This window comes from Ammodytes marinus, assembly GCF_949987685.1.
Source record: "Ammodytes marinus genome assembly, chromosome: 3".
NCBI classification, from domain to species: domain Eukaryota; kingdom Metazoa; phylum Chordata; class Actinopteri; order Uranoscopiformes; family Ammodytidae; genus Ammodytes; species Ammodytes marinus.
The window spans coordinates 9538736-9559741 of NC_137232.1; the positions used below are offsets into that span (position 1 = coordinate 9538736).

The 21006-nt window shown below is 39.9% G+C and overlaps 1 protein-coding gene across 2 annotated transcripts; it reads right to left on the reverse strand.

The window, feature by feature from the left end:
• Window positions 1–1355: 1355 nt before the first annotated feature.
• Window positions 1356–21006, reverse strand: zbtb44 (zinc finger and BTB domain containing 44). 2 transcript variants are annotated; one of them, XM_080052911.1, is made up of 6 exons: window positions 20732–21006; window positions 15227–16325; window positions 13522–13606; window positions 13069–13220; window positions 9895–10195; window positions 1356–5329 (listed from the first exon to the last, which is right to left on the reverse strand). In XM_080052911.1, exons 2-6 carry the CDS (start codon window positions 16290–16292, stop codon window positions 4930–4932), a joined length of 2004 nt encoding a protein of 667 aa, XP_079909037.1. In that variant the 5' UTR covers window positions 16293–16325; window positions 20732–21006; the 3' UTR covers window positions 1356–4929. The 2 variants fall into 2 exon arrangements, with proteins under 2 accessions (XP_079909037.1, XP_079909038.1); XM_080052912.1 differs by having other exon boundaries at window positions 5236–5329; window positions 10112–10195.

Genomic DNA, 21006 nt, shown 5'->3' on the forward strand with positions numbered 1-21006 from the left:
GCTGTGTTTTGTGCCTTGTTAATGGCCATGGCAGTGTGTTAGCTACAGGCAATATGTGCTGTATGTTTGAACATGGTTAAACTAATTTACGTGTGTGGAGAAATAAGTTAAAGGGTTGATAAATGCATTCAATAAGGTTCATGTTTAAAAACAGAGGTACAAGGCTACATTTAATTCTAGCCATTGCAAAGTTTATTCTGTGTGTACTTTTAAAAGATTATTATTGAAGTGTAATGCAATGGACAGTGGAAAAAAAAGCATTCAGACTGTTTAACTGTGCTGCACACTTTTGTGCAGGCTGTTTTTTTTCCAGGGACAAACTGTTTCAGCAGGACTGATTCAACTGCTTTCACCATCATCGCTGTTCCTGGATCCATCATCTCTCATTGGACATCTGTTGCATGGACATCGTGCTCAATCCAGCCGTGGTAGGAACGAAATTAAGGAACCAGATTGAGGATTATTTTATTGTTATACTTTTTTTATTCTGAGTACTCAGGGTTTTTCTTTTGGTTCTTGGGCCCGATACAAACACAACTGACAAAACTGTTAATTAGGTATATGTTAAAAGCAAACACTGTTAAAGGTACAGTTGCAAGGAACTAAGGATTCCTAAGCACTGATAATTTTTTGGTGTTTTTTTAGTCCCATGCAGGATATATTTTTGTTTATGTTAAGTAGGCCTACTTAGTGCTGCTTAAGGTACAGTTTCATTTCACTTTTGTTTTATTATTCTGGGTCAACATTTCTATTGTTTAACTATATTGCAACTTATTTCTTGAATATCTATCTTTATAAATACATAACTTTTATTCTCTCAAGTCATGGTTTGTTGTGTTGGTTGGAGGTCTCTTTAACGGTGTATTAAGCTACAATCAATCCTCTTACCAATCGAATGTGAATTTAGTAACCTGATACTAACTTAGACATAGACATCCAGAATAGATACCCCACCTAAAAATAGGCCCAGTATTCTGCCCTAAGGCCCTTTGGAGGTTTATTTCAGGTCATGCTTACAGTGTACTGTAGTGAAGCTACAAAGGGATTGCCTAAATGCTACAGTAGCCGATAACACTTGTAATATAAATGTAGCACAAGTATTGCATTAAGATGGACTTGTTTTAATATATTACAAAGCTACTTTTTCAGCTTTCTACTTTCACAGTGGAGGCTAGTAGAATAATGAAGTCATCGCAATTGCTTCTTGTCAACAGTTAAAAACCCAGGTTTTGCTTTGCGATGATGTTAAGTATATTTATAAAGTCATGTGTTCTCAAATAAAACATCAAGTTAACTCATGTTAGTGACAAAAAAACAACTTCAGACAGGTTTTAGATTTATTCTGACTCGGCATCTTTTTATTTACATTTTTATACTTTTACAAAAACACATTTTTTTCTTTGAATAACAGGACTGCAAAGCCAGAACACTAGCAACGATTCAGAACAGCCACAAACTCTTAATACAGAGTGGTCTTGTCGGTTTATGAACAGCCAACTGTGGAATATGATCCAGTTAAAACACTCAACGCCACAAACGTCGCTTCTCCCTATACAATGTGCAGGTTGCATTACTATCTGGGATGTTTTTGTAAAGTTTTTCCAAACTACAGTTTAAATACAGTATCAAAGACACAAAATACAACATCTGTCTCAAAGCAGGTTGTAATCAAGTAGACTACAGTATAAAGAATATGCAACATAGTATGAGTGTATATATACTGTATATTTATATATATATACACACTGCAGACAGTCACAAAGTGAAGAATACAGATAGGCTACTCCAAAACTAAGCCGTTCTATTCACATTTAACAAGAATATCCAAAGATGCCATGAAACAGCAACCATGATACAAAAGTCACCAAAAATATATATATGCCATTATGAAGAGCTACCATTTTTATTTTTTTTACATTTTCCTACTTTTAAATAAACCATAAGGACTGGAAAACGTATACAACATCAAGCATACATTGAAAAGGCATGTCCTTTATATAATCAAGATATTTGAAAACATTGCACATAAAAGAGAACGCACAAAAAAGAAGAGGGCATGCTGAACAACCAATCAAAGCTACGCTGGATGAAGAGTCATCGACAGATGAGGCCTTGACAGAAAGCATTGCAAACTGAAGACATGCTCTCCACTTCACAGAACCATATGAACATGCTATTTTAGGAACAAACAAAAAGGAACCAAATTGAATAGTCATTGTATAGCAAATCACTGTTCCTCCTTTCACAGATCAAATCGGGTCATTTGCCTATTTGATTCACCTTCATTCACATTTGAATAAAACAAGATTTATACATTCTTTTTTAAATACAATTCACCATTCCAAAGACAAAATGAAACCTTTTAAAACAACATCTGTCCATTTATTGCACACCATTGGTTCACAAAAATATTTTGGGCACTTTTTGCGGTTCAACAAACAGCAGCATTTCATTATAAAAAAAGTTTTTTTTTCTGAATACAGACTCCGAACACAACGGATGAAAAGCATGACATACAAATGAAGAATAGAAAAAGTTCTTCAAATATTTGATATTGTGCAACTAGAGTTAATAGGTCCATTTACTAAGGCTAGCCTCTTAAATGCACAACATCATACAGTGTTTTAAGGGGCAAAACAGCGGGACCCCTTTGCTAAATAGTATGGACCTCTTACAATGATTATCTCTTTCTTTTATTATGTGCAATTACTGATTGCCTTGGCAAATCCCCAATGAGATAGAGAACATTTGGTCCAGTAGGAAAAAGCTTGATTTGTACCCAGATAAAAGGGTAAATGGCACAACTTTGAAAAGTGGCTGATATTATTCTCAGGGATTTTCAACGACCAGCACGAGGAAATATTGATGCCCTCATCACAGCAATATTCATCTTTAAATTTAGAAATCAGCCCTGTAAAATAGTTCTTAGACCCTGCTCTGATTAGCCTAAATGTGGGCTGTTTGTACTACTCCAGGGGACAAAATAAAACAAAAGAAGATTTCACTGAAAAAGATACCTAGTCACAGTCATTAGCATTCAACTCATGAATTAAGACCATGGGTTTCATCTTCCCATGTCTTCTTAAAATACAGGCACGACAATGTCCAAGTACACAATAACATCCATGTTGGCACAAAATGAGTAACAGGAGCTGGAGGTTCGACCCAAAACGTAAAAAAAGTGAACTTAGTAACAACTGCCAAACTGTTTTATCAGTTTAAGGTTAAGGATAAACTCTTGCCTTTGAAAATATATAATAATAATAATAATAGATCAAATTTATATAGCGCTTTTCCCAGTGCTCAAAGACACTTATAAATGTTTATATAGAAGTAACCATTTAGAATGATTCAACTCACAGTTTTTGCATTCACATGTAAGTCTGCTTTTGTATTGCTTCTAAAGCAATATTATAACATACCACAAAGTCTTTGCAATCTGTTCTGACTGAAAACTGACCATCACAGATAGCCATCATAATCTGTTTGCATCACTTCCTGCTTCCCCGGCTGCAGACGTACAGAGATTTCTTACATTTATTCAGGGATTCTTTTTACAATGTAGTTTTTCCCTTTGTGACAACTTAGATAAAGAAAGAAAAAAACTGAATGCTGGTGGTTATTCTACACTTTTGGGATAAAATAAGAATCTTGGTTTATCACCAACAAAGTGACAAAACTTTAAAAAAGACAATCATGTTGTACCTAAGTGAAACATCTATCAGATATCATTACAATAATTCATTCATCTATTGACTGCCATTTGACCATCAGGCATACCTTCAACTGGGATGAAATGCAACATCACCGTATCTTAAGAGCCCAATTACAAATAGAACACCCTTGTAAATTACACATTTCAGTCTCATTTTGTCATTCATTGGGTGGATTTTGAAATAACAGATCCATTAGTGCTGATCCGATTTTTCATTAATTGTAAATATTTTTTTGGGGGGGAGATTCCAAGGTTCGAATAAATTGTAATAGGTCAGAAAAATTATATACTGCACAAATGTCTTGAGGGAATACTCTGTGAATATAATTTCAAGTTTTAAACATTTAGAAAATAAAATGTACTGTGTTCATATATATATATATATAAAAAAGTGCACACACACACACACCTGACACATCATATTTCACGACGCACAACATACACAGCATTCAAATAGTAAAACAGTACAGTACAAGCTATTGCAATAGATTATATTGACATTTAACAGTTTGCCTAAAGCGACGGCACTGAAGGAGTAACACGGTCTCTGCCCATACAAACTAGCATTATAACTACAAATCAAAGACAATGTTTCTTCTTTAGCTCAGTTTGCAAGAACTCCATTTGTCATGGTTGGCAAAGTCAAGACCTCATCCTCCTCTACACACTGCTTTGATACAATGGGAACTCTCAGGCACTTTCCAAAAGTAGGGCAAGGCTTGTACTAAACAGACCTCAAGTTGGCTAAGACAGAAACGACTTTAGCTAGTGCTGCATTCATGTCATATGGGGGGAAAAAACTTCCTTCCTAAAAATGACTCTTAAAAATACTGTTTCAAAATACAATTGCTTCACTTGATATACTGAACCCAGATTGTATGACTAAGGGAAATCTCACATTCCTTGGAGCAAGGGAAATTGCTTCAGCGGAGTTTGAGGATATTATCATTGCAAAGAAAAGAGAAAATGACCATTTACTTTGCTGGATTTGGTTTGGTGTAAAACATGACCTCAAATAAGTGTATTTTTGTGGAAAAACATCATCAAGGCAGCAGAAATCTTCAGAAAATTTCAATCACAAACTCTTCACATGGTGAGGTTTCAACTTGTGTCCAAGTCCAATGTGTCCCTTACAGCCACCGAGGCTTTCCAACCGATATTCCCATATGACATGACTGCAAAATAAGACATGATGGGTAAGAAGAAGGCTTGGATCACTCGATGGTAATGGGAGCCAGCTCCTTGGCCTGGTCATGCTGCTGCTGCTGCTGTTCTTCAAACACCTCTGGGGAACTGCCTCCTACGCTGTCCTCCATCTTGCTCTCCTCTGCCATGGCTGCCGTCTGGTCGGCGTCCATCTTGAGGGAGGCTGGGGCTTCCAGAGGGTCCAGGGGTTCAGATGAAAGGAAGCCGGAGGAATTCTCACAGTTGTGGGTGGAGGAGGAGACCTGTGAGATGACGGGCATCTGGACTGAGGAGGATGTGGTGGTGTTGGTGGGGGTGGTGTTCCCCGGGTACACAGGCTGATGTTGGGACTCCTCTAGCTCGTACTGGACCCCCAGCGCCTCCTCCTCCTCCTGTACCTGGCTCAGGTAGTCGGGCACGAGGAAATCACTGCACAGAAAAGGATAGAACGCGAGAAGTTCAATGTCATTTCATTGAGACATCTTTAAATTAAAAGGTCACCTATTATGCAAAATGCCTACTCTTTTTCTGCACCTCCTTTTTTTTGAAAACCTGTGTTCAAAAAGCCCAGTCAGATTTCTCTCCCCTTATGATGTCATAATTTCTGACCGAGGCTGAAAAGAGGATATTTAGCAATGGCACTATGATAAATATAGAAGGTTTTTTTGGACACTTAAACATGAACATAGTAGAAACCGAAATTACAATTTTGAACCTGAAAATGAGAATAATATGTGACCTTTAAATGTTGACATTTTAAAAAGATGCTATATTAGCCAGATCTAGCTATTAGACAAACATAAATGCTTTCAGATTAGGAACAATGTGCTTGGTGATGTCTTGATGAAAAAGAGTCTTCAAGGAATAACTGTCTCCACCAATGTTGTCACCCTTTGTAGCAGCCAATAATGTAAATGGCTGATAATGTATTAACAATGCCAATAACATAATAACATTTATGAATCAATTAGGTAATAACTTTTTGCCCAAAATGTAATAAGTTATTACATTATTGGCTGGTTACAATAGTAAGGGTTAGACTCATGGAAGTGTGATACTTTATGGTCAATAAATACATCTTAAATAAAGTTATAAGTATATTATTACATTATCTGCATTATCAGATTCTTTTAAACCCGGCATATAAGGTATTAACCGACAGTAATGTAATGTAATGTGGTGACATCTGGAGGATCACACAAAGACATTACAGTTTTCACGTTTCCTCCATTGAGTTTCAACCAACCACTCCCCCATCAGGAAGTGATTGCCTACATTTCTATGAATGCCTTTCAACAGACACAAGAACAAGGTAGTCATTTGTTGTTTACTCTGAGGCAGTAATGTTGAGACCGAAACAGCTTGAAAGTTTGGTACTTACAACGCCAGTTCTACATCTCAGTGGTCTATCCCCGAATGCTTTGTGGTTGCATTGTACTCTGCTCTACTGCTGTAACCAATATTGGTATCTATACACTGTCTTTCATGGAATTTCCCCTGTGTAACTAGTTAATTTAAATGCAAATAGATGCTGAATTTATTCAGCTCAGAAAGTCCTCTATTATAATGTGTTTTATGGGGATTCCATTATTAAACGATAATGATTTCAGTACAATTTAAAAGGTTTGAATCGTTAATATACTCAAATAAATGAATATGTGTTCTTTCCGTGCTTTTTCTTTACGTGTGAGGCATCCCTGTTCATACAGATGAGAAAGTCAAACAACAAATTTAACCCAGAAATCTGAAATGTATAAGGCAACTTGTTGTAGTGGCTTGAGTGTGTTTGTGTGAATACTTTCTTCATAGGTTCCCAACATATTAAGTGAACTACAGAATGTGTTAATATACAAATTCTTCAAATAATTCCTAATAAGTCAAATGTATATTTAATATACAAATGTGTGCAAGTCAAGACAAGGATGAGAGTTTTGCCTTAACCCGTTAATAAAATTTGATCAATGACCTCAATTATTCCCATTCTAGCTTGGTTCCACATGTAAATTGTCGTAATACCCTACAACATTGTTAGAGATGCACTGATCCACTACTTTTCAGTACAATCGTTTTTTTTTTCTTTTTAATCGGAGTTGTCAGTCCGATATCATATATGTAGATTCCAGCCTTATAGGACCTGATACCGATATTGGATCGGCCCATCCCTAAACAGTGTTTCTCAAATCTCTCCTGGAGGACCACTGGTAACACTTAACAACCAGGGTACATCATGTTAGTTGTCTTATGCTTAATAAGCATAAACTAAGCACTAACTAACAGTTAATTAATATATTGTAAAGTCCATGTTCCATATACGTGGGGACAAGTAAACCAGAAGGTTTTGAGACATGCTGATGTTTGACGTCACACATTATAGCCAACTACTGGCCAGTATGTTTATGTCAGCGTTTTGCATTGATAGGTGAACAAAGAGATATTCTGTGTACTAGGAATTTTCTGGAAACAGAAGGGGGCAAAATGTGTTTCTAAATATATTGTGCGGAAATAGCCTTAAATTCCAACTACATAGGCCCTTTAAAATGTGACCATATGACCATGGTTGTAAACAACATTAATCAGGGTTCCCAGTCAGTTTCAAACGTACAGACAGCTCAGAATACATAGCCGAGGTAGAGTGTTCCTGTCCTCTGTAGTACAGCTGAATCTGACTAACTGATCTGCAAATCAGCAACTTACTTACAAAAATACAGTGTAATTGACATATCTTTATTAGGGCTGTCAAAATTATCGCGTTAACGCAGGGTGATTAATTTCTGGAATTATCGGCGTAAATTTTTTTAACGCATTTAACGCATGTGCAGAATGATCCGCCCCGTACATCCCACCGGATCTGTCCTACAGTCACTCTATCGTTGTGGCTGACCCAGGATCAGTAGCTGCGCGCAGCCAAACATAGCAGCACGTTAGCCCATGCCGTGTTTTAAGGTTTTAAACGGCTAACGGTCACGTCTGTGTCGGGGGCATAGATAGTGTATCAAATCAACTGCCGCGGGTGACAGTTGATGTCAGGAGCAACAGGAGGAGAAACATTGTCCGCTCTGTTCAGAGCCCGCGAGGAAACAAACGTCTGCAGTTTTCAGAGGTGTGTGTGATTAGACATCAACATAACGTCGGCTTCCTGGCACACATGAACAGTCCCCTAGGAGGCGGTCGCGCGTACAAACACACCCACGCACGCACGCACACGCACACACACACCGCTGACTGTAATCAAGTTGTATTCAAGAATGCACAACCTATAGATTCACCAAATAAATGCCATTCTATAGCCTATCCTATATTTGCCCAAAGACTTAGTAAAGAGACAGACCAATTGAATTATGGTTTGGTAGGTAGGCCTATATATTTTAGTTTGATTTAAATTTACTTTCAGTATTAAAACCATCATTTGGATTTTCAATAAATAAACATACAAATTTTAAATGTACATATCCACCTTCTGTCATTTATCTTTCCGTTCATACAACAATATACAGAGAAAATTCGAATTTTTCGGGCATATTTCGAATGGTAAAATTAATTGTGATTAATCCACAGAATCCTGTGATTAATCTGATTAAAAATTGTAATCGTTTGACAGCCCTAATCTTTATATGTGAATACTGAGGATGGGAGTTAAGAGTCTGACTGAAGGGCCAGAGAATGTTCCACACTGTTATGATCTCAGGTGTAGACCTTGAACTATAAAGCATTTGAGAAGTCAATGGCCCGTTTGAGTCCTGCCGACCTGTGAGGGCTTGAGTTGATTAACAAGTGGAAAAGTCTGGAAAATAAAAACACTCTTCGACTCTATAAAGACACTATGTTCGGATTTGCACGGGGTTTTGTGGGCTGGGCTGCTTATAATAAAAACAAACAACCCACTCTATTTGGTTAAGGAAAATCCATTCATATGGAAACAAACAAATGACAAAATGATTAAAGTTGCGTTTTGTAGCTATTGTATGACCGAATGTTTGAGTTCACTCAGTCAATAAAGCATTCAAGTTGCAACCGTTTTTCTTATGACCAAAGAGTAGGAGTGCAAATAACTGATTTGAAAACTTAAAAAAAAAGTTATCAAATGTGTTTAGAGCACTATTCTAGTACGGCAGTGGGTCGGTGTATTCAGAAAAGGCATAATACTGTAATGTAATTTGTTTGCTTGATAACCCACATCATACAAATCGGTTCAAAACAAGATTTGAGCTATTTGGCATCTCCACGCAATGTTGATTGATAAAGGAATAGTTAGAAATCTTGGGAAATGAAATGCTCATGTTAACATTATTCAAAAGAGTGAAATATAAAGATTAATAGCAGGCTCATATATCGGGGAAAATATGAAGCTGCAACTGGTAGCTGGTTAGCTTAGCTTAGCATTGAGATTGGAAACAGGGAAGACGTTAGCCTGCAAGCAAATCAACATGTTATAAATGTTTTGGTTTTGTTTATTCTGAAAAACCAATTCAGTTTTACAGGGGATTATGTGCCAGACTATTTGTTGGCGGGTTGCAGTAACTTCTTGGAGCCTTCTCTGATCGCCTGGCAATTGGTCCAAGCCAAGAAACATTTGAGCTAATAACACCCGTGTAAAACAGTTGACTGGTGTTTTACAGTCTTTTTATGGATTCAACTAACGAGATGTGTGTTAATTAGTTAGCTTTATAGGAGCAATAGGCATCTTTTGTTACCTTTGCACAGAGCTAAGCTAGCTATTTCTCAGTTTCAATCTTTATACTGAACTAACTAAGGTTACCGGCTGCTTGCTCCAGCTACATATTTATGGAACAGACATGTGTTATCAGTCTTAAATATAACTCCTGAATAAATACAGTCAAATTCTTCGGGTACACTTGATTTGGGCATTTGCTAACATCCCAAAAACAATTCTGCACAAACAAACTAAATGAGACGAAAAAGTTTTTCCTTTTTTTTTTATATATCCAGGTGAGATCTGAGTAAATGAATGGGTTCAGCGCCCCTGGACTCCTCACCTGCTCTGGAAGTAGTTTGCTAGTTCAGACGCCTCATGGTTCAGACTCCTCAGGTGTACAATTAAATTGCCAGAGTTGGTGAACATGGCGCCGCACGTTTTGCACTCGTATATCCGCGGCTTGCGGATTATGTGTCGGGAGACCCTCATGTGGTGCTTATATTCACCGAAGGACGTGAATGTGGCGCTACAAATCTGGCACCGGAAACAGCGTTTACCTTCGTGCTTCAGCCGATGCATCTTTAGGGAGTAGGCCCTTGTGAACTTTTTCCCACAGCGGTCACACTGGAAAGGCTTAATGCCTGGGAAAAGAAAAAGAAAGAAAGATTTGTTTAATTTGTACAGTGAGTGAGTGAGTGAGTGAGTGAGTGAGTGAGTGAGTGAGTGAGTGAGTGAGTGAGTGAGTGAGTGAGTGTGTGAAGCAGGTTAATGATGGCATCTTACCACAAAGTCACCCTTAACTATTTTTCAATATTCTGATTCCCAGAATGCCTCATAACCAAGCTACACAAGGTGCCGGAGTACAGTAAATACAGCAACCCGCTCTCTATGTAGAATTTGGTAGACTCCAGTTCACCTTTATATCCAGTTCCAAAATGTAAATATACCGGTACACACAGTCAAATATAATAAAAATCTTTCTTCTCAAATTAATTTCTTCCATTGATAAAACAAGGAATGAAATGCATACAGACTCCAGTCATGGTGTGTAGACATCTCAAAGATGATCAAATGAAAAAGGTTGCAAATAAGTAACGTTTCTTGATGAGTTTATATTTACACATTCTCTCCAAGTTTTCCTGAGCTAATGTCACCAAATTCAAAGATGGATCCCTACTCATTAAACATCAAGGGGCGCTTCTGTTTTATGCAAAGTTTATGTTTCTTTCAAAGTATTTGAATCAGCCATGCAAGTGTCTCAGCATCACTTTCTCTGTAAATTCTGGACACAGGCAACGTATTTGGTCAATTGATACTAATTGGTAGAGAGAAGTGACACTGGAATCGGATCAGTGTTTGAAAAGGCTGAAATAGTTACTGTCAAATTTAATTGTAACAGCATTATAAGTATTTTTACTTACATATACATTTCTATTCTGAGACTAGAGCATGTTTTGATAATGTACCCATTATATCACAGGGCAATTGCTAGGCAACAAAACATACTTCTGGCTTTGTTTAAATTACAATCTCACCTTACATCTGCTAAATTGATTCCAACAGTGGAGTAAAGAGTGCCAACATGATAAAGTTACAATTCTAAATGATCTAAAATTAAGCAAGGACAGAGCATAAAAAACAACTTTAAATAAAAAGAATGCTGAATGTCCTTATAAGTAAGAAACATTCCCTCAAAGTATTTATTACTCCTTGGAAATAATTTCTACTTTTTACTTTATTAAAACTTCAACTCACAGATAATGCAATTTGTTTGTTTTTTTACACAAAAAAAAAATGACTTTAAGTCATTGTGGAAACAAATCTTTATAAATGTATCAGATAAAAAAGACAATATTAGCTGCTACGAGCATTACAGTACATAGTAGGGCTGGGCGATATATCGAATATATGCGATGTATCGCGAGATGTTCTCCAGGGGATGTATAAAATGGCCCTATCGTGACCATCGAATACAAACTGGCACTTAATGTGTTTCTTTTTGCCGCCGCCACCGGCAAACTTGCTGGTGTTCGCTTCTCTCGCTCTCTCCTGTGGCTCTCTGCCTCACAGACTCACATGCATTGGCAACTCACTCACTCCCCCCTCCCAACCAGAGTCTCCTGGGCGAGCACCTGTGACGTAGTCTGCAGTGCGCACTGTATGTGTGTTTACTTCTTTACTTTTACCGCTATGTGAAAACAACGAGAAGGGGAGAAAAAAAGATGAGACGGCTCCTATGAGACGTGAACAAGCATTTCTTTATATGTCCATGGAACGAGCGGGTGGAGGGGGCTCGCATGACGGCGATGGCGGCTGCTGTAGCCTACATAGCATGAACCTTTTTTTTTAAGGTCCATGCTTATGAGAAAAAGGCTACACATGCGAACGAACGGGGGAGGCGGGCGCGCATGACGGCGATAGCAGCCGCCCTACACAGCATGGACCTTATGAGAGGTAGGCTCAGTAGGCTACACAGGCGAACGAGTGCAGGGGGCGGACGATTACTCCAACTTCACAGAGAGTTTTTGGTCCGACATTACACAACCACGGCAGTACATTTATTATGATCGGTCTCTTATAATAGGTCCATGGCAGCACCAAGGGAGGTGCACACCGTTCATTGTGAACAATGAACTAAAAGTCTATTAAAAGTAAATGTGCCTGTATTTTTTATAAAATAAAACATACCATTATGGAACAAAACCTGTTTTGCATGTAAAGTGATGCTGCTATCTTCAGGGGGTTGGTGGTGATAAACAATAAGTAAGTGGCTGTAATGAGTCATAATTAATGTTCCCAGTTTACAGATTAAAAGTAGATTGAAAAATACACATTTGTTTCCAAATAAAATAGTGCTGGATGTATTGTATGCGAGTGGTGAAGGATGTGGAATAATCCATAAAATGTGCAAACTCTTTGCCATGTGCAAGTTTCAAATTGTTCCAATGGAAAGCACTAAAGAATATAAACAAGATGTTGTTTCATGTAGCCTAATGCATCATTAGTGCAGACACATTTTGCAGAGACTATTTAAATCATATTACTGGTGTGATGTTATGCAAAAAATTAATTAAATTGAGCATTTAGGATGTGCTCTAGAGGAGATTTTAAATATATCGAGATATATATTGTGTATCGAGATATACTCAAAACATATCGAGATATTGATTTTAGCTGACAAACAGTGGGACAGCCAATTGTAAAGGGGATTCACCACTGATCCGTGCAGAGGCCCTTAGTGTGCGTGAATAAATCACCATGGTAGTCTCACAAATGACAATATGGATCAATGAGCAGAAAGAAAACATGATTCGACGATCAGTCCACTTAAGGCAGGACTTGACCAATCACATTTGACTAGGTAAATTCGGGGACAGCCCTAGTGATACTATGAAATATAAATAGGTCCTGGGGAAGGGTGACTGAATACTTGTTTGTGCAAAATGTATTACTTTATGGTGTTAACTTACTTTACTATCTAAAACTAAGAAACATCAGTTAACATTTTACGTACCGGAGTGTATGAGCATGTGCTGCTTCAGGTTTTGAATCCGCGTGAATCTGACGCCGCAGGTTGGACATTGGAAAGGCCTGTCAGGACCGTTGGCACCGGATCTAGCTGAGGGGCTGATATACAGATGGTATGGATACTGAATACCTTCTAACCTGAAACACAAAAAGGAAACATGTTTTTAAATGTAAAAAGGTGTACCATTATCAACACTTAAAAGCATCGACTTGTACATGTCAATGAAGTAACTTCAATGCTAATTGAGCTTGCACTCTCATTTTATCCCGCATGTTTGTGGCTTAAGGCTTACCATTGATACTATTACAGTGCATCATGCCTTTGCCATTTCATCACCTTTATATCTAAACAGGTTTGGCTCAGGAACAAAGTTATGAGGTTTATGTCTATACAGTACTTATGACTTGCCTCACTGCAAGTCTGAACAAATCACGATACCTTTCATCATCTTCTCCATGTCCTCCAGTGTTAGAGGTGCTCTGCATTGACGGCAGTCCCTCCGATACTCCCTCATCCATCGACCCTGGAAAGACAAAAAAATAAAATATACTCATATGGTAGCCGTCTACTGAATATCTGACTACATAACAAAGTCTGGAGCATGTAATCTTGGATAGGGTTACACTAATATGCTGTAGGTCTTTGAGGGCTAATCCCATAATTAAGGATTGATGGGACTGGATTCCAATTCACTGTGCTTTGCAGCAGTTAAGGAAAAACTGACGAGGGTTTCCATTTTCTTTTTATTTATGGCACGGCAGCAAAGCCTTTCAAACAGTATTTGGGCCACAGGACAATAAAACTTTCCACTGAGAGCAATACAAAGAAAAATCCTGTAGGTGGGTAGGCAGCTCTGATGGTTGGGTCAGGCAAGTTTCACTGAATGGTTAACTGGGTCAGCAAAGGACACAGCTGCTATCATAACGATACAGTAACAAGCAGCTGTATCGCTGCTATGTCATAACTGTATCTTTCTATCTAATGTGTCTTGCAACAATCGGTGAGATGTTCAAACTTTCACACAACATATCTCAAATGCAATCAGATTGATGTCGGAACGTCAAGACGGGAGGTAGACTGACTGAAATTGCGTCTGATGACTAGGGCTGGCCCGAATTATTCGAGTATTCGTTTGATAAATTAGTATTCGGAGCTCAATTCAGTATTCGGAATATTCTTTTGCAAAATCACCTCAAACTGCAACATATTTCGTCAGCAAATAATGATTAGATACACAAGTTATACAACAATTGTAAAATACACATTAGACTTATTAGAATTATTTGAACTTTGACCTAGTTGGCCGCTGACCTTTCAAAGCACAACCGGTGATATCATCATCAACAGTGACTTGCTTGCATCATGGGAATACGCGGTCAATAATGGATATAATATGGACACAAAAGACTATCAATATTGGACCTTTGTATGGATTTATAAATCCCCGAAAAGATGCATGTTCCGGGATGAATTGAAAAGCTCCTGTAAGGGTTACGATGGCACAGGACAGCCGATTTGGAACGGAAAAAGTAAGGAACTCTGACTTTATTACCGTTCAAAAGTTATTAAAGCATTAACAAACTACGCAGCATGCTGTCTCGGCTCACACACTCGGTTTCAGGGAGTACATTTGGATTATTAATGTTGGTTTGATGGTGTGTTTTTTTAGAACAAGTACTCAAATACTAGCTGGGAAAATCTAACGAATATTCGAAGCCTGTAAAATGGTATTTGGGCCAGCCCTACTGATGACCACCTCACACAAACGACTGAGATTACGGGTGTGCGCCACAACTCCAGCAAGACTCCCGTGATTTCAGTCCGACATTGAAATTCGTCTGCGTGTAAAATTGTGTATTGTAAACCCAGCATGAGCCAAATTCTCACGCAGAGACTTCAAATAAAAAATTAAAAAATCCAAGTGTGACATTGTGTGCTATATGGTGATTTTGCATTGTTTACAGGGATATTTTAACATTTGTTAAATAAAATGAATGTGTCTATTATACCACATAGGCCTATATTTTCTAATGCATTCAAAGACAGGACTGCTCTGCTTTGTTAGTGTGGTTACAGCATGGTAAGATAATCGCTGTTCGGCACCATAAGCTGTGGAAGTATTAGATAAGTAAAAGAGCCGCACCTATAGAGGAGGACTGAGGACTGATGAGCAGTTCCTCGTGGACCTGTTCACTGCCTGGCACTGTCTGCTGGTCACTCAGTGAGCTCTGGGAGGCACTGACCGGCTGTGAGGCCTCCTGGACCTCCTCATCACTCAGACGCTCCACCTTCACCCTCACATCCTCCTCCTCTGCGGCCACTGGCGACGACACCACCTTGGAGCTTTCACACGTGAGGAAGTCGCTGAGCCGTCTGCCCACCACCACCTCCGAGGTCCCCGCAGCACCCTGCTCTAAACAACGAGGGCTCTCCGGGAGCTTCGATTTGTCTGAGTGGAACCGTCGGTCGATTCCAAACGGGAACGTCCACGGGAAGGCCAGGGAGGACTCCACGGGCTGGGCTGTGCCGTCAGAGAAGGAAGGGGATGGGTTGGGGATCTGAGGGGAGGTGGTGACCATCTGTGTAGTGCATTTGAGCGGGCTCTCGGGCGACGCCATCGTTACAAAGCTTTTGCGTTTCCGTCGTGATTCGCGGCATACGGGAACGTTTCTCTCCATCACGCTGCAGTCAGAGGAAACCGGTGACACGCTGCCGTCCAATGGCGTCAGGGCACAGTTTGACGAGGCGCTCTCTGCCGCCAATTCATGCGGTTTATCTCCCATCATATTGTTGTTGTTGTTATTGTTGTTACCCGGACTCCACAGAATACTGGACTTCATGAACTCTGAACACGTGCTAGCCACGGCAAACATCTGCATGTAGCTCGCCGCCGCCAGGACGTCGATGATATTCTCCGTGCTGATGGAGAGGGTGGAGGTGTAGGCGTATTCCAACAGAGGAGCAAAGCCGCTGACGGTCACGTGATGAAGGTCCAACACAAACTTGTCCTCCTCCTCCGGTCGGCCCACCAGTTTGGAGCGGAAGAACTCGCTGCAGCAGGCCAGCACCACCTTGTGCGCCAGGAAGAGCTTGTCTTGGACCCGAATGGTGACGTCGCAGAGGTGACCCTGGTTCCTTAACGCGTTGAGCTTCTCCAACATCTCCTGGCTGTGGGAAGTGGAGCTGTGGGTGAACGTTTTCACCCCCATGTTGAAGACAGTTTGTGACGGGTATAATGCGTCCTGTGGGGAGATGGAAAAAAAACTAAATACTTCAAAAAACACATTTGCAAAACTAAACATATAGGAACTGTAGCCTGAGAAGACCAGCGTGATCTTAGAAGCTTCACATTAATTTATCTCCCGCAGATCAGTCTGGACTTTCTCCTATCTCCGTTGGGTGGAGCCCTTTTTTCTTCCAGGCGCTGTTCGTGAGGGGAAGGCAGCCCCTGATTGGTTCATTTTGTTGTTGATGCCAACATGGATCCAATATGCTTGTGAGATATGGCTAGTCTCACAAGGCTATTGAGGAATACATGAACCAATCAGAAGCTGCCTTCCACTAAGGGACAACAGTAGGTCTGAACGCAGGTCCTGATTGGCCCGGTCAGTTTTTGACTGGACTCCTCATCACAGAGAATGGGGAAAGTCCAGACTGATCTGGGGGAGAGTAACAAAAGTGAAGCTTGTTAAATCAGGCTGGTCTCACCAGCCTATAAGAACTGTACCTGGTAATCAAATATCTCTTTTTGGTAGGAATAAAAAGATTAGATCAATTGCAGGGTTCAACATAACTTTTTTTTTCACTGACCCTGCACACACTTTTTTTTCTTCATAATGTAGTGTCAATAATTATAATACCTGTATTAGAAAAATAACCTAATCTAAAGGGAATATCTATACTGTAACAGTATAGATATTCCCTTTAGATTTGGTTATTTTTCTTTTAGTTAATTATATGAAATGTTGATATTGCTCATACACATAATATAAAACCAGGCAAACATATTGAATTTGAAGCCTACAACTGAAAGTATGTTGAAGGGGTCGGCCAGTATTTTAAAGTCCAGTAGTTTGATGATTGTTTTTATTCTTGAATTTGGGCAGTTTAATGAATAGTTCACCTGCAGAAGTCATGTTCAAACATAAAAAAATAAGAGATGAAGGTCTCATCATTCTTTGTGGTGTGGTATGATGTTTTTATTACTTTCTCTATATATAGAGAAAGTAATGCATATATGCATTAGGGATGTGAATGTGTCGACCGAATGAGCGGTTTTCCACTTGCGCTCAAGTTGACTTTAAAAATAGAATAGAAATCCGAAAATCAGGGGGTTATGCGATTTAATGGGAGATTTCACCGTGTATGCGAGTTCACGTCTGGTCGTGAGTGCGCCGCAGGAGCGTCACTTCAGCATGAAGTGTCAGCTTCACATAAGAGTCCGGTGTGGGACCATTTTTTCAAACTATTGATAAAAAACAGTGCAGTGCAAAATATGCAGCATACGTTAAACGCTCGTCTAAGACTATGACGACGTTAAATCACCTTAGAAACACACAATAGGCTCCTTCGACTTGGAGTCGTCTTGCTCAGACCTGCGCAACTATGACGCGCGTCTTGCTGAGCGCACAACAAAAATGCTGTGCGCTCAGCAAGCCTAGCGTCATAATTGCGCAGGTCTTAGCATGTTCAAACGAGGCTATTGCCTTCGTCTGAGCATAGCGTTTCAACGTGAGATCTCGCCAGTGAGTGAGTAAGTGAGTGAGTGAGTGAGTGAGTGAGTGAGTGAGTGAGCCGCCGCGCAGAAGAACTGTGGTTTGTGGCTAAATAATAACCGGGGATATTCCCCCTTTAGCGATTTCAATGGGAAAGACTTCCGCGGTCTGATTGTATGTCTCGAGCCTGAAAACACAGAGCCATGTTGGCAGACAAACTGTGCGACTATAGGAACTGTCCAGTGAGCCGAGTCCCTCCGTTCGTTTCTGTCTACAACCGACACAATCACCGGAGACGCATTCACAGCGGTTAAATAAAGCCTCTCATTTGTATTACCATTACGGCTTTGATGCAAATACTGTAACATTACGGCGGCAGCTAAAGGAAAAGCGCAGTTATCATTTTCTGCACCTCAACCTCTGCTGTGGGAAGAAAGAAAGGGGCAAAGTAAGTCGATTGATTTGTCGACTCGCAGGCAGACGGTAGGCAGCTCTGCCAACGGAGCGAGAGTGCGCCCGCTTGTTGCTCCGCCTGTCAAAACGCCCATGCATTGTTTGTCCACTGGCCTTTCATTAAATTATATTTTATATTAGGTTTATTATATTGAGTCTTAAATAAACACTGCTTTCATTACGAGTCTCAACGCACATTTAAATGAACCATGAAGTAGTCTACAAAAAGATACTGAACTGTGATTGGCCGTTACTGGCCCGGGCGGGCCAGTGACTGGCCATTCAACTTTCCCTGCATATGATTTTACTGGCCCCGGGCCAGCGGGCCATTGGTTATGTCGAACCCTGAATTGTTAATACAAATATTTTCCTTTTGTTTCAAGTGCTTTACATCATAATTGTTTGTATACAGCCATATATTTTAGTCTTATTATTACAATACTAAACAAAATTCAGCCCTGACAGTTTAAAAACCAGGTGTGAAATGACACATGTCACAGTGTGGAGTCTCTGAACAACTCCATTAAAAATCAATGCCTATTGGCTACAAAAGACAAAATTATATGCCATTATCAATCAGTCCCATGGTAAAGATGGGATGAAACAAAAAGTAAAAAGGTAGGCCAGTGTTTGTAGGTAGAGAGAAATACGAAGGTGCTCTCTGAGGGGAAGGTAAGGTGAGGGGGGGGTGAAGCACAGCGGACAAAATGCCAAGTTATGTAACAACAATCAAAGCAGATGCGCAGCGATGCGAGCCAGACCCATGTGGAGGCCAGTGCACTACAGGATGCTGTGCAGCTGTCTGCGAGACATGTGGACTCTCTGAGGCATGAGATTTTCCATCAAACAAAAGCTCAAGTGAGGGGCTCTCGCAGGGAGAGCGTGTTCCCCTTCTCTCTCCCTCTCAGACTCACACACACACACACAAAAACACCAAAGGAAAATACTCTTGGGCTATGTTGGCCCAGTAAAGGCAAAGTGAATTATAGACCTGGGCTGTGGAGGTGCAACAGGAGAGCGCCTGGCCTGCACCAGCAAACAACCCTATGAAAAAAAGTGCTTCATTCCATCGTGGGGTTTTCTTGAGTCTAAAATGTCTCCTGTAGGAAAACTGTTTCGCTACATGAAGTTAGTCCTAACAAAATAAGAATGTCCATAAAGCGTACATAAACTTTGGATCATTTTTTCATTTTTTTTTTATAAATAATACGACAATGGAACTCTGCATAAAGAAAGGATACATACAATGATACAAAAACATAAACATTTGAACAATTTAGCTTAATATTTCCCCCAAATGAGTGATAACTTGTTGATCAAGCCTTGGTTCTATGCACATGCCAAGGAGAATACTAAATCTTAAAAGCCGTAATATATGTGTTAGCCTGAAACGACTACTAGTATGTTGACAATAAATGAATAATAATAAAAAAGGATGTGTTGATCGATTATGTTGTGCAGAAAAAAACAAGCCATTTGTTCATAATAATTAACATGTTGTATGATAAACGTAACTATGTATTCATTAATCAGTATGTACTTAAGAGTCAGTATCAACAGTAAGAATAACAACTCGAATTCACCACACAAATATTAATGATGGCGATAGGGCAGAAGAGGCGTTGCCATCAGCCTGGTACTTTCCTCTGTTTACATCACGTAGCACTTTTATATCTGTCTATGGCAGTACGGAGTGAACACAGGCAAGGGGCAGAAACAGGTGACCGAGGACTGGGAGAGGAGGGACCACATACAGCAGCAGGGCAGAATACATCAAACACCTCCAGTTAACGGCATGCTGAACAAACATGTTTGTAACAACAAACTCAGTTTAGCAAACACTAGCTGACAGTCAAGCTAGTACGTCAAGTTAAACAGGAGGTGAAGATTACATCCGCTTTACTTTCAAAATAAAAGACAAATGAACACATGAATGTGTTCTAAAAATAACATGTTAGTGTTAAAAAAATCAACTGCTTGAATTTCGTAATTGTAGCAATTGCATCCATTGACTATAAATGTGAAATGTCTTTGTTATGAACAATAGGTGAGGGATTCCAATTCAAAACGAGAAAAAAATATATACCTATTGTTTGTCACTACATACCATCTGCCTTTTTTATCCGGTCAGAAAAACAATAGTCCGCTAACCCCTTTATAGTGTTTGTATTGCCATGTCAATGTGTTGATATGCGTTCAACCATTATAAGACACAAAATAAATAAAAATAAAAAATCGTTTTATTTTGAAGCCCACTTAGCTTTATTTCCGGTTTGACCGTGAGTAACACTGGGTACCTCGACGCAGCTACTGTCCATTGGCTAACTGCCGTTAGCTATCAAGCTAGCGCTAGCCAACATAACTCAATACTTTTAGTTGCTTTCTTTGCCCTCTGCAATGCTAGGACAATGACGCAGCCGCGTGTAAGTGTAAACGACTGGGTTAGCGTTAGAAGTCGGACTGAGCGAAGGAGAAGTTACCTTGTGGGATGAGGCCCGAGATAACGGTCGGGCCTCGGGATGCAAACAGCTCAGCTGACAAAAAGCAGCAATAGTCGGAGACAGCGGTGCGCCCAGCCGCTACACTCCGTCCACTCACATTACCCGGGCTTGTCAGGCGGTTGTCAGCCTGCCAGCCGCCGAAACTCACGGCTTAACAGACGCTCACATGAATTTCCATCACAACAGGCTCAATAGAAAAGTTTCCGAGGTGCTGTTTTCATTCCTTTGTGCTCCCCGCTGTTCTTTCTGCGCTG

Bases quoted from the DNA above. Each gene is read 5' to 3' on its own strand.
- zbtb44 (XM_080052911.1), bottom strand. From the start codon at position 16,292: ATGGGGGTGAAAACGTTCACCCACAGCTCCACTTCCCACAGCCAGGAG. The intron at 13,221-13,521 runs GTATCGTGATTT...TTTGTGTTTCAG, and splicing joins CATGGAGAAGATGATGAAAG to GTTAGAAGGTATTCAGTATC. The intron at 10,196-13,068 runs GTACGTAAAATG...TTCTTTTCCCAG, and splicing joins GCACATGCTCATACACTCCG to GCATTAAGCCTTTCCAGTGT.